The 14,377-nt window shown below is 43.0% G+C and overlaps 1 protein-coding gene across 1 annotated transcript in view; it reads left to right on the top strand.

Annotated features, from left to right (window-relative positions):
• HCN4 (hyperpolarization activated cyclic nucleotide-gated potassium channel 4) overlaps window positions 1-14,377 on the top strand; it is a 105,473-nt gene that overhangs the window by 361 nt on the left and 90,735 nt on the right. Inside the window, exon 2 of the mRNA XM_009895578.1 lies at window positions 7-283. Coding sequence (XP_009893880.1) covers window positions 7-283 — 277 coding nt within the window. The remainder of the gene's footprint in view (window positions 1-6; window positions 284-14,377) is intronic.

The following is a 14,377-nucleotide window of genomic DNA, read 5'->3' as shown; positions in this document are numbered from 1 at the left end:
CCCCCCCAGCGTCCCCCCCGGAGCCCCAGCAGCAGCCCGCCCGGGCTTGCTCCTCTACCTCCATCAAAGTGGAAGGAGGTGGAGGGTGCGACCAGATCACCCCAGATGAGGAGCAGAGGCTGGGCCAAGCCGGTTTCATGCAGAGGCAGTTCGGGGCCATGCTCCAGCCGGGGGTCAACAAATTCTCCTTGAGGATGTTTGGCAGCCAGAAGGCCGTGGAGAGGGAGCAGGAAAGGGTTAAATCTGCCGGGTTCTGGATCATCCATCCCTACAGCGACTTCAGGTACAATCTCCCCCCTCCTGGCCCACTCAGAACTAGCTGGCCTGCCCCTTCCCCGACCATGTCCAGCTCAAACCTTCCCTCACAGAGCACACACCCAGGCGTAACTTTCCTTGTTCATTTCCTTCTGGTCAAAGGAGCTGGAGGACACAACCGGGATCTGCTCCAGCCAAACAATCTGCAGGTTTCATTTATATTTAAGCTTAATTTTAGTGTCCCCACACTAAATTAATTTTAAATTGTGTTTTTAAAACAATAAACGTCCTTTGCTTTAGCTTTTTATAAGAGAAAGCCTCTCCGTAAGTTCAGTGTAGATGGGGAAAAATGTTCCCACCTGATGCACAACTCTAGACTAAAAGCATGGTGTCTGCTGCTTAACTAGTCCTACATCTCCAGTTTGGCACATACGGTCTGCCTGATTAGTGTTTCAGTTCCCATCTTTGTGCCTCAAAGTCCTCTCCCTTCTCCTTCCCCAAGAGTTAGGGAAGGATGTTGCTACTGTTGCTGTTCTGTAGGGCTTCTTACTGCAGCATCGCCTGTCAGGAATTGGTATGTGCAGGGGATAGCAGCATTCATTAAGAAGGAACTTAACACCTTCAGTGTCTTACAGAGAAAGATTTTCTCTTTTGCATCTGAAGATGCTTATTTGCAAAATTAATTTGGATAGGGAATAGTTAACATTGTCTTTATGAAAATAATGGTTTTCATTCACTCAGGCAGCAACATTTCCATGAAGGTTAATAAGGAAATTAACTTGTAAACCCTAGAGCCAATTTTTGCCTAGTTCTGTGTAGCAGAGGGGTTGTGTTTGGGTATTTCTGAGTAAAGTATTGTCTACTGCACAGGTGAATTGTCCTCTGCAATATCTATGTAAAATACTGCAATCAATAATTAATTACTTAGTGCAATCAATGGCTAAGGTTTATTGCTTCAACTTTAATTACAACTGGCTTACGTGTCACATTTAAAAGCATGCAGCAGAAGCACATTATTCAAACACATATCTATCAAAATGTATTATTTTATTGAATTCTTGGACTCTTCAAGAAACCTTGCCTTATCCCCTAAAATACAGCCAGCAAGATAATTGCAGGAAGGAGTGGATTTGGGTGCTCAAAGACAGAAAGGACAGAAACCTCTCGACACTACCTTTTAGATATTTAGCAAGCAGTCCACATGCTTAGAAGATTCAGCACTGGCACTGAACAGATTCCTTGATATTTGCTTGGATTAACAAATGTTATTAGAAGGCTATGTGAATTGGAAGACTGCACGGTCGTTTAAATTCAGGGCATTCAAGTGTCCCAGGCGCACAGCTGACCGAGCATATGAGGGTTTCCAGCAGCTACATCACGATGCGTAGTCCTTGCAAGTACAATCTTATTCAAATCCAGATCAGAAAGAGTGTAAAATTGGCTGCCAGTTGTGACTGATCAAGTAACACCTCACAAACACAGTGCAATGTGAGTGATTAGCTTTAAAAAGAACAAAACCAATTTCATACTCTTGCCTATATATCTTTGTATTATTTGCCACAAGCCTGGAGTTAAAAACTAACTACTGTGCTTTCTTGGGTTATTCTAGCAAGGTGTTCTCTGTGTATTGCACCCTGAGGAATTTTGGATTTAGTCTCTTGATTGTATTTGGATTTATGCAAAAGTAGCGTTCAGTTTGCATATCTTTTATGTATCTGTATAGTGAATTTATTCCCTTCCATCTTTCTGACTATGTTTTCAGCATAGAACCAGACTGGCAAACTTCAGTAAGAGGATTGTAGCAGTAGCTGAGGTCACCACCTTGCCCAAGGTGAGATGGTCCTAAGAATTTATTTTTTTAAGATTCCTAGCAAACCACTGTTTATTCCTTAAAACAGCACAGTCAATTATGAGGTAAGTTTATATTTCTGAGATCCTTAGCTATAGGGCCACTCCTAGCCTTACACAAAAGAATGAAATATGCAGGCACACTAGACTCTCCCAAGACAGATGATCACACTGAGTCTGCTAACACTCAGATGTTCGTATGTATGCAGATACATATGAATGCATGTATGGCTCGTTAGTATTAATAACAAAATCCTGCTCTGACGTAGCTTTGCATTTGTGCAGAGAAAGCACAGTGAGTTGGATATCTGTACCCTGGTGCAAGACACTCTCTGTTTGGGGTCAGATTCCAGGTAGGCTGATATCTTGCCGCTCTGTGTTTCTTCTAAATTGATGCTAGAAGCCTAGCACACAAATACGTGCTTTCTCCCTAATATTATGTATCAACATCAGATGGGGCGGTGGTATTGATTTTACAGAGAGACATCTGAAGAAGCCAGAGGAGTTGGATGCACTACTGTATGGTCAGTATGTACATTTTCTGGGGAACTTTGTTCACCCCTGTTTCTAGGTCACTTGCAGTGTATCTGTTTGAATATGACTGCCACTTAGAGAAAATGCGTGGGCTCCCGTGAAAAATGACCTATGAACAATGGCTGCCTTGAAGGAGAAGAGTGGGAGCTTTCCCAGATTCTCTTTGGGTTTTGTATTCCCTCCTTCGCTGAATGCTAGTAAAGCATCTGTCTTGGAAACAACTCACATGAATATGAATAACATTTTTTGACCTCTGAAATGCAGCATATTGCACCAAAGAGCAGATATTGTCAAAATATTTGCAAGAGCTATATCCTTGACCCAAAGGACTCTATTTCCTGCTCTGCAAATTACGCAGTGCAATGCGTGATTGCTCCTTGTTATAGATGGGTGCAGATTCTGGAGCATCAGGATCTCGTAAGAGGCATGAGTCTCCGAGTCTCCATTATCCTGCACTTTGCTGTCACCAAAGCTGTGCAGCAGCATTTGGTGTACAGCTTTCAAGTTAATAAATATTTAGACCCAGATTTCTTTTCTGTCTTTTTGGAGAAACCAGTTTCACCTCTGAGAGTGAGATGCATCTCCAGGCATTTTGGTAGAGCTCCAGACCTCAGGACTCCTGTCTCAGTACGGCTTGAGATGTGAAGTTTTGAATGGAACACTCCAGCCCTATTTACTGGAGCTTGATTCTGCTGCGAAACAACATTGGTGTAATTCCTCTGACTTCATGCAGTTGCTTCTCCTTCGCACTGCGTGAGAGGTGTTCCTCTCAAGAATAGAACAGAGGCTTTCATCATAGTCTCGTTAAATTATCGTTTTAGCATCTAATATGGCTAATTCCAGTGGCAAATCTATGACCCTCCAAGAGTAAAGCAAAGTAATATAGATTAAGGCTTTGTTGATTTCTGCTTTTAGTCCATTGTGAGGGGAAAAGACACCAAATGACCTTTATAAAAACCGAACTCGGTGCTCCTGAGTACTCATGACTAATGCAGTGGACTAGTTCTAGAAGCACTTAAAGGTGTCTTAGCAATTTCTAATGAAAAGAAGAATACTGGTTCCTATTCTGAGGTGGAGATGTATGTGCTAGCGGCTTGAGTTTATTTGCATCTGTGGTTGATCGCACATCGGTGCAGAGCCAAACTGTATTTCCTAGATCAAGATTTATCTGTGACTTTGAAAGCTTTTTCACTGGGTAGATAGAATTGTAATTTATTGCTTAGAGGAAGCATTGATCCAGTACAATTGGTTTAATAAAAAAATTCCAGACAAACAATGATCTATCTAGTTTGTAGCTGACTGAAGCATATTGGTTGTAGCTGCTATCCAGAACGGCTTGCAAAAAAAGTGTAGCATGCTGCTTTAGAAAGGCCTGAAAACAGATACACTATCTGAAGGACCAAAATAGTCCAAACAGTGGATGTAAATAGAACTGCACATTATTCACTACCCAGTAATCTATTAACTTCTTCACAGAAAAGAGAAGCTGCTGCCTCCTTGAAAACAATGGAAAATATTCCACTCAGTAACAGTCCCATCTTCAGATTTTAGAATTGTTCTTTTCACTGTTCTCCCTTACTTGTCTGCAAACAGATTCTTTTTTTTTCCTTCAATTCCTCTGCCAGAGTCCCCTCTCTGCTTGGAAACCTGGGGAGATTTCTGTGGCACCAAAAGAAATAGACGGTCAGGTGCGATGAATAAGGTAGAGGAATTCCTGAAGAACAAAATGATTAGCTCCCCTTCACGCTGCTCCAGACCTCTGAGCAGTGTTACTCAGACTGCCTTCTTGTGGGGAATCATGAGTGGGATTTACTAATTACAGTACTAAATACTGAACCCAATAGCAGGGGTGGGATTGAGCGAAAATGGGAAGGATGCATGTTTACCTTTTCCACTCTCCCGAGTAGAACTGATTTCCTGAGTGCCTAACGGAGTGCTGCTCTGTCTGTGGAGACTGTTTTCATTCGTAAGCTTGTCGCTGTTTTGTTAGAAGGGTAAACGATTTGTGAAGCGTACAGCGCTGCTCACTGACTTTGGCAGTTGACTTAGGTGGGTGTTGCTCTCCCTGCTCTCAGACAATAACGCCCTTTTCTTTACCTGCTGCCCAGAATGCTGCTTCTTGTGCCGGCCTCGCTTCATGCCTATCCGCATTCAGATGTTGCCCACAATGGCAAACTCTGATCTTGTGACTTGCCCACTGCTCATAGCAAAGTAAAATGAAAGCTACCCATTGTGCTGTACTCTTATGTACAGCAAATTCATATTCTGGTTCAGTGAAAACTCTGTTTAGAGGGAAAGGTCGGGGAAGCAGTTGCATTAGTAGCAGAACCTGTGCCTGTCATTACAAACAAACACAAAGGTGCAAATCAGGCACAGGTTTCTTGGTAGGCAGCTCACAGACTTGGCTAACTTCTTTTCTTGCTCATGCAGATTGCAGTTGCCTCAAAATAATGTGGCGACACTGCTGGCTGAGGAAAGGGAGATGCTTTGCTGAAGTCCAGTCTTGCTGCCTTTATTGCAGACAACTTTCCTGCCAATTCCCAGGGCAATTTTGCTGGAGCAGAACGAGGGGATCCAAACAGGAATAATATAAGGGATAACCCAAATCCCACTGAACAGCATGGATTGAACTTCTGTTGTCTTCAGTGGACTATGAGTCAGGTTGCAGGAGAAGAAACATGGTTTTGTGACCATGAACTGAGGGGACCAAACTAGTGCAGCCATACTTCCCACGTCCATGGGCAAGTTACATGCTTCATGCCCTAGTTCACATGTCACAAGGCAGAGGGTAAAAAATCCCTCGCTAAACAATTGATGTGGGGATATAGTTTTTTGTATGAGACGTGTTCAGATGTTACAAAATGCAGCATTTGAAAACAGGAAGGCCTCAGGAAATTAAACACCTCAGTGTATCGCCATAATATGTTTTAAGACTATGATCATATAATATTACAGTATTTTCATGTATGTTCATGTGCAGAAAATGAGATGAAAGAGTATAAATAAATACTAAAGCAAGCCCTGAGATTTAAGGAAGTGCCATGATTAAGATTTTCTGCATAAACTTAATTCAGGAGGCCCTTTGTATGAATCTCTGCCAATAGATGAACCAGTTGTCTCTTCCACAGAAGCCCATGCCTCATTCAGTGCACATAGGGATGGTTTCTTTGTGAAAAACTATTTAACATTTTCTCCATCTCTCCTTATAAGATAGCACACCATAGTTATCATATCTTAATCAGATCCTATTCTGAAAAAACAGGTTAATTTCCTCATGGCCCTTTTTTTTTCTTTGGCACTTATAAAATATTCAACTATAATAGCAATAAATGTTCATTTTGCTTCCTGACACCTTGGCTAGGAAACAGGTACTATCATCCCCAGTTTACAGCAACATGGCAGAGACTCATAGTGATTAAGGTCAAAAACGTTCATTAACTTGGTGTAGTCAATTTGAGGACCGGTTTTGCAGAGTACATTGCATTACACAGCATACCTTATGTTCAGAGCTCTGCCTCTGTGGGTGCTTAGTACGGAATCAGACATCACTGTGACCCAGAGGACAAGGGCACGGAGGTAATGACTACCTGTTTTAGGAGTAATGGTGCTTTAAGAGGATTGGGACATTCCGATTTGGGCCATTTCTTAGACTTGCTTGGTGAGCAGCCAGAGTGAGAAATAGGCATGCCAATCCCACCCACCTTCTTCCCAGTCCTCTGGTGTTTGTTAGTTTATCTGTTATAGCAAAAAAAAATAATAATCATATCTGTAAACAATGACATAGTGTTCTCTTTAATCATCACCTAAGAATATTATTCTAATTACAGTTTTGAATTGAGCAATTTGCCTAACACCTCTGCAGGAACTTTTTGGCAGAGACGGAATCTCATCTGCCCTAGCCATCACATCTCATTCTACAGTTCCTTATCTCTTTTAATGCAAACCTTCCAGATTGTGCAAGAAATTAGCTTCTATAGAAAATCTCTTTCCTGCATACATCTGCCTCAAACCCTTCCTCTTGTCTTGAATGAAGCATGAATTCTATGGGAAGAACTGTTTTGAATCATGTAATGACTGTCACATAATATATATGTACAGGTAACCTCCGTCCTGTTATTTCAAAACCTGAGCTTTTGACTTTGCAGTCTGATTTTTAATACAGCGGTTTTGTACAGTTGTTAAGGTTTTAAAAAAACAAATCAATCCCCATCCTCATCATAATAATATCTCTGGGTTCATTAGCAGGTGTGGATCTTTTCGAAGATATGCTGCACTGCCCTCTGCTCTGAATTAAGCAATGGCCGTAGCAGGTAGTTACAGCAAAAGAACGATGATGCACCAGATTCTTGGTTTACTTTCCAGGCTTGGAAGAGAAGTATGCTCTGCTTATTAAAAACTCTCTGCTTGTTTTCTTCCTAGTACCTGAGCATGATGCCTTCTGCCCCACTCTCTCCAACCTGTTGTTTTCCCCATCCCTCACTTCAAGTTTGTGTTTCTTATCCCACCAGTCCCATCTCAATTTTCTGGGCTTCTCATGGCAGGTTTCTCCTCCAGCCAGTCCTAGGTCCCAATACCCAACTTATCATCTGATCACTGTTTTCTACCTCACCTTAGTTTTTAGTAGTGCCTCTTCTCTCCCTCTGCCCATGCTCTAGTCACAGTATGTTGTGCTTGGCACTTAACTCAGTCCACTTCCCTCCCTTGTCAGTCTCCATCCTTATCCTTCTTTTTTTTTTCTGGGTGGGTCATTCCAAAATAGTTTCCTCTCCTTTTATATATTCTTATTTGCTATCATCCTTCTGACTCTTCAAACAATCATCTCAGTTTTCACAGTCCCTGCTTTCCTTCCTGATTTAAGAATGGATCATTTTGCCTAGTAATTTAAAACCCTTCCACATTATCCCTCTTTCCATCCCGGGGCACCACCAGCCCAGCAATGTTTAGACAAACTCTACCTATTTTTTATTTTTCAAACTTGAAATATCTCAATTCTCGGAGCTAAGCAATTAAAATTATGAATTTGCACAGAAGCACTATCTCCACTGCATTTGTGTGAAAGAGATTTTATTTGATGGGAAAATGTGTTTTCTAAAGGTATTTATTGGTAGGTAGGCACACACAGAATCAATGTAGGACTTTTCAGTACTATTATAAGCAGGTAAACTTGAGTGTTCAGTTCGCTGTTATTCTGGTTAGGTAACTGTGCTAGTGCTTTCCGTTTCATTCTTTTTTTTCTACTGTAGAGTCACTGCTGCTGCACTGAAATCCACTTATTATACAGATAAAAGAGTGATCTTTGTCTGGAGATAACATAGTGTCATTTTAGCTTGAAACCATTGAAATTTGTCTTTGTTTCTGATGTGTTATGAGCATCTCATTAGCAAGCCCATGAATCCCTCAGTTTGCTCTTGAAACCGACTGAGCTCTCATCTCCGCCAGAGCAGAGATTTCTTCCTTTCTCTTATTTTTGAAAGCTGTGTTGGTGCCAAGGCAGTTATAGGTCAATTGAGTTATTGTTGGTTCTAATTGGCACTCTAACAAGCTATTAAATCAATTTACCTACAGATGAATGTCACTCAAAAAGAAAGGTGCCAACTCCTTTTCTGTCTTTGAGAACTTCAAAAAAACCCATTTCTACCGATGAGTGTAAGGGAAAGGCCAGTCCGGAGGGAAGTGGCTAGTGAGAGCATAAGGTTTCACTCCTAAGTACTTACGCCACGTGGCCTATGGCTGAACAAGGTCCAGGCTGCTCCTGTGTGCCAAGGGGTGAGACTATATCCAGAACTCAAGGCCAAGAGGGAGACCTAAGAAAAATCGCCAACTCTGACAAATGCTCTTCTATCCCTTCCCTGGTTTGTAATGCAGCATGGCTTTATTTCCCTGTGAAGAGACCTACATCCTCTTCTCCTCCTTCATTGGTTCTCAGTGTCCCACATGCATCCCTGCGCCGGGTGATGCGGGTGTAGTATCCACAACCATCTTTCAAATCAGGCAGCACCTGGCTGGTGACATCATTACCTTTTTGGTGTCCAGTGACCTATAATTTCATGAGATTTACTTGCTCTGTATTGCAGAAGTCAGAGTTATTATGGTGAGTAGGGTTGATTTAAGTTCTCTTCTGAAACGTTTAGATAACCTCTTCCTCTAGCAGCAATACAGTGCTCATTCCCACATTATCTGAGCATTTCGTAGTGAGACGGTTGTAAAACAGTCGCTTTTCAGCCTACAAGTCAGGACAAGGTTTCTTGACCAAGCAGCACTGTAAGTTCATCCTGGGGTCTTCAAGTCAAAGCTGCTTTATATATGACAAGCAATAAGAACTGCTCAGGGATCCTTGCTTAAGTGGGCAATTTTTTTTTTTTGGTGAAGCACAAGGCAGATGAGAACGCAGCTTGGCTCTGTGCAGCTCTACAGCTCTGCAGTGCTGACAGCACTAAACCCAGGGGTTTGTCAGCAGGCAAAGCAGGTAGGACTCCAGAAACAGAGAAGAGGGAGCAGATGTGTGCTGGGCTAACAATGTGCTATTATAGACACCTTTTGCTGCCCCTTTTCCGTGTTGAATGGTTTGCTACTTGGGAAGTCCCTTTACAAATTGAAATTATTCATTCCATGTGGTATATTCACAGTGGCTGACAGGAAATATGGTCACCCCGTGCCTAGTGTTAGCACCAGACTGTAGTAAACCCAGGCTGTTAACTCCTGAAGAGACGCTGCCTGCAGTGGGGGAAGACAGTGCCGCTGAGAGCAAAGCAGATGAGCAACCAAAGGGGAATTCCAAGGTCAGCTTGAGGGCCCACCACTTGGACATTATAGGGGCACAACTGCTTCCCCAGCGATACACAAAAGCTAATCTCATTTGTGGTGACTCGTCCAAATGTGCTAATTAAGGATTTAAATCTCTGCCTCTCTGGATGGAGAGGTTGTCTGTGTTTATGCATCTATTGTTAAAGAGCTTAGAGACAGGAGAGGTGCTGCAGGTTGCCAGCTGACTCTAGTGTAGGAGCTATAACTCTTTTTTTTTTTTTTTAATTTTCACAGCTGTGCTCAGGGTTCTTGTGACTGCCAGGCAATCAGTAGCTGTACACTGAGTAACTCCTCATCTCTGTATGCAGCTCCAATGAGACTGTATGCAGAGGAACTCTGGTGGGATTCAGTTTTCCTGGTCAGAGCTGCTGAGCACTGTTACAGCCTGATGCTCAGTTCCACCCCCTGCATGTTTGGGGGATGGAAAACCTACCGAAGTGCATTTGGATTTGCCTTGGTGTGGGAAAGAAATGTCTTTGAAGTTATCAGCTCTCCAAAGCTTGTGAGGGAGATAACAGCTGCATTCCAAAGACTCCGGGACTCCACATTAGTCTCCCAGCCATTGCTTCACACGTGATTTCAGGGCAAGGTGCTAACTCATCACTGTGCTAACATCCTTGTTACCCAGTGCAGTGTCTCATCTGCAAAGGAGTTGTGTGTGCGCATGCATACGTGCGTGTCTCCAGGGGACAGGAGGAAGTGGAGGCCCCTAATTATCCAGCTCTGCTCCGCATGTTCTCTCACCTCTGTCCACGTTAGTGACTAGGCTGGTGGGATGGTGCAGAGCACAGGGCTGTGGGCTGCGGGAGCGCAGTGACATCTTGGCTCTCTGCAGAGAGACAGAAGTTGTGTTAGGCATAGTGAAACAGTGCAAAGGTGATGTTTCCTGGCAGTGGCAGGATTTGGACTAACTCTCCCAACAGTCAAAATGATAACAGATGATATAGCTGTGCAGCTTTTTTAACAATGGCAAACCCAGTTTCATTAAGCACAAATTCTAAATGCTTGATCTTTCCCCCTTCGCTTTAAAGCACTAATGTGTGCAAAAGTTCTATTAATAACAAGGGGAATATTTTTTTCCACGCCTGGTTTTCTATGAATTGTGGGGAGGGCAGGAGAAAGGACTAATCTAGACTACAGCTCATGGTCTGTCCTCCTTGATGCCTATACAAACCATTTGTATCATTCTGCCATGCTCAATTTAGGTGCAGATACACTTTGAATCATAAGCAATGTATAGCGGATAGAAGGACAAACTGGAAGGCAGGTCAGGCATCTAGTATTGACCCTGTGAACCATCCTGAACAGAATACTCTGTGCCTTGATTTCTCCGGCTTTGAAAAGGGGGTGACGGTACTGCCAGGAGCCATGGAAGATGCTGTAGAACTCTAAAATATTTTAACATAACAGAAGATGCCAGAGTAGATGTCAGCAAGGGTGTGATTAATATCTACAAGGCAGTTTAATGAGAATTTCTTCATGATTATCCTTTTCTGTGCACTGCTGTACATTTGCTTGTGTTTCTTGTCCATCTTTTGTTAGGACCACAAAAATGAGTAGACCCATATACTATTAGGTGATTTCTGAATAATTGGTTCCTTTATCTTAGTAAGGAAACTGGTTACCAACACCTGTACCGTTCCATGTATGGTGCTGTATTGTGTGGCACATTTAGAACTAGGCTGGAAGAAGATAGAAAAAAGCCTGCACGGGGAGGGAGACGATGAATTTTACCTTTTGTGTCTGTAAATGAGAATTGTGCAGCCCCTGCATGGGGTTTGGAGATGCTCTAAAAAGAAAATGTTCCCTCTTTTCCTCACCAGTCATGTGCATTGCAAGGTGCGCTATCCTTTGCTTTGAGAATATACAACTTCTTGATTTTATTAAATACTCCTGAACAAAAGGTCTGGCACAGGAACTGGCAAGATGTCTGTCTTTTTCTGTGGTGTGGCAGCTTTAGAAAACATCCTCGAAGCTCACCGACTGTTGAATCTTTCAGATAATCTGTTGTGACTCTTGGCTTTTAGTGCCAACGCTAGCGTGCTTCAGATCATGCCAGCCATGGTTAAGGTGATGCACCGTGTATGCTATGGTTAGAGAGCAACTAGGCTTGTTCCAAAGTTGGGAATTGGAACAAATGCCTGGGTCGAAGACATACTTAAATCAAACTCCAGCTTTGGCAATGACTGTTGGCTCAACCCTGCCTGCATTTGGGAAGTTTCTGGTGCTCAGTTTGTAAAACTTCATGTAAAGTTGCAGTGTTCGGAGCTTCTCTGGGTGTATTCCTGTTATGACTGGGCTCCTCTGCTGTCTCTCTGCACCACAGGCACTCCTCTCCCATCTACTCCTGATCCATCACCCAAATGGGGTGAATTCCTCTGGCTTTTTGTTGTCTACAGATATTGATTGAAAGTTGGGACAAAGCGTAGACTTCCAAACAAGGGCAGTTCTGCTGGTTACGTGCTCCTTTTGCAGCACAAACAAGAATTTAGGCTAAGGGTGGCAGATGTGGGTACGGCCTAGGGCTCCTGCTTTTGAACAGGGGATCTGGAAGCCTCATCTGCAAGTAAATTCACACAGCAAAATCTGCACTGCAGACAAAAAAAGATTTGCCTTGACATCATCTGCCCTGCTCTGAGATCCGCAGTCAGTCAGGAGAGCAATGCACAGCTCCCAGCCTCTCTGGCTCAGTAGAATTAAGGCCAAGCTTCATCATGAGCTAATGCAAGCTGTTCCCACCCCAAATAACTGGCTGCTGGATGGCTTTGTGTCTGTCTAACCATTACTGCACGTGGGTGGATGTGTTATGTGTGTGTGAATGAGTCTGCTTTGGAAACTAATACATAACATCGGGGGTGCATCTAATAATACAATACCTTGTGAGTGATGTGGATGTGAGAAGCGTAAAACAGAGCTGAGCATGTTGAACATCTGTACAAAGATCACTCTCGCAGGTACCACAGGATGCTGATTCCCATGGCCAGAGCACCACTACCTCTTTTTTGCTCTTTTTCCCACGGTAAAACACCTCAGATGTCTTTCCAGTCCTCTGTTTCCCATAGCTGAAATTTACAAGCAGGAAAAGAAAAGCAGTGAAATTTCTCAAAAGCTCAGTCCCCCGATCAGCACAATGCTCTTTGCAGGGCAGAGCACCCCATGGTGAATAGGAAATGACAGAGGTGTTGGCTTGTCCGTAGAGATGAAAGACAATGCCTATCCATGACCATAGCTGTTGGAGACACTGATGTATAGAAGTCATGCATGACTTGGGGAGATGGGAGTTGTAACCCCTCCGGGACTTGGCAGCTGTTACAGGGTATTATTTTCACAAGGCTGAGCTGTTCTTAAACACTTCCTCTAGTGTAATCATCACACACACATTTTCTTGGTAATGGCAGGCCATCAGCATTTCTTTCCAGTCTTCTTAGATAAGATGTACAGAGACAAGCTGTGAAAGAGCTGAACAAGATGCCTTGACGTTAGTCATTCACATTTCCTCAGCTTGGCCCATGAATACGCTTTAGGCCTTGCTCTCTGTACACATCCTTGGGGCTGAGGTTTTTTTCAGGGAAAAAGCACCTCTTTCAAATAAGGACACGTAAGTGGCAACTTGTGCCTGCCCCAAACTTGGACACTAAGATCTGCAGTCCAGTTAGGAAAAATAGACATATGGTTGGCTATACCTCCGGTTGTGATGGTTCAAGGTATAACATAGCTTTCCTACAGCCAGTCACAAGAGGAGGGGAGAGAATTCTTCACCAGCTCTTTGAAAACTTGTTTTTCAAAGCAAAAAAACGTATGGACCTGGTTAGCTCAGAAAGCAGAAGGGAGGATATTCCAAATAAAGTAGTTTTATAGTAATACAAACTACCCCGATCACTCAAAATCCATGGCTGTTGACAGAGCAGACTACTAGCATTTATAGGCAGCCAGATAACACTGGGAGTAGTTTTAGTACAGTTTAAATGGTGTGCTTCAGCTTTATTCATACCCTGCCCTGAAGCAGCAGTTGTATGTTGTTCTGCTGTGTACTGCGTTAACTGCTGCATTTCACCTTGGCATTACCCTTGCTACAGTGCTGGGTAAAATTATTTCTCCACACACTGGGGATCTCGTGGATGCAGAAGGGTAGATCATAATTTTTTTTTAATGAGTTTTTATCAGTAGATGTATGGAGCCAAATTCCTTGGTGAAAATCCATTGCAGCTAGCGACACCAGGAATCAGCTTTACTCCTTGGAGGTACTTCTGGCCTGTCTCTCTTGTATACGTACCTCTGAGGCACATATGGGCGCTGTGTCTAGCACCGTCTGAGACCTGCTAATATTGCACCACAGTGAGAGATACCAGATTACATTCACATTTTGATGTTTGTGGCATGGATCTTCAAAGCAGGATTTAGTGAGCTAGCTCTCTGTTGCTACAGTGGAAGGATTTTAGAGCACTGAATTTTCTGCTCTTCACCCACAAAATAGCTATTTCTGATTCAATGATGTCTTCCATAAAGGAGATCCCTAATTTACAATCTGAATATCTAATGAGCTAAAATGTTTTTGGATATGCTTGAGAGCAGAGCTGATCTGCTATCTGCTTTTCCTGGACTCCAGTGAAAGACCTTCCGCTCTTCCCCACTGAAACCAGGGACCACTGAGGACGTTGGCTCAAGTGACATGCAGAGCTTTCTTCCAGGTACCCTCATCACTGAACCATCTTTATACTTCTCTTCCTCAGCCTTCCTGTGATCTATTGAGTGATCTATCAGTTGGGCTGAGTCATATCACGTATATTTCTGGTGGGATGAATTTGAAAGAACACGGAGGAAAAACCCTAGCTTTTGCCTTACTACTAAGCTTCCTTAAACAGAAGGACTAGATTAACTAAAAAGAAGAAAAACAGAGAAATCATGTAATCAAGCATCATTGAAGTGCACAAGTTCC

Source organism: Charadrius vociferus, unplaced genomic scaffold, assembly GCF_000708025.1.
Source record: "Charadrius vociferus isolate BGI_N301 unplaced genomic scaffold, ASM70802v2 scaffold132, whole genome shotgun sequence".
Lineage (NCBI taxonomy): Eukaryota > Metazoa > Chordata > Aves > Charadriiformes > Charadriidae > Charadrius > Charadrius vociferus.
Note: the sequence above shows the minus strand (reverse complement) of the source record. Positions and strands in the feature narration are given on the sequence as shown.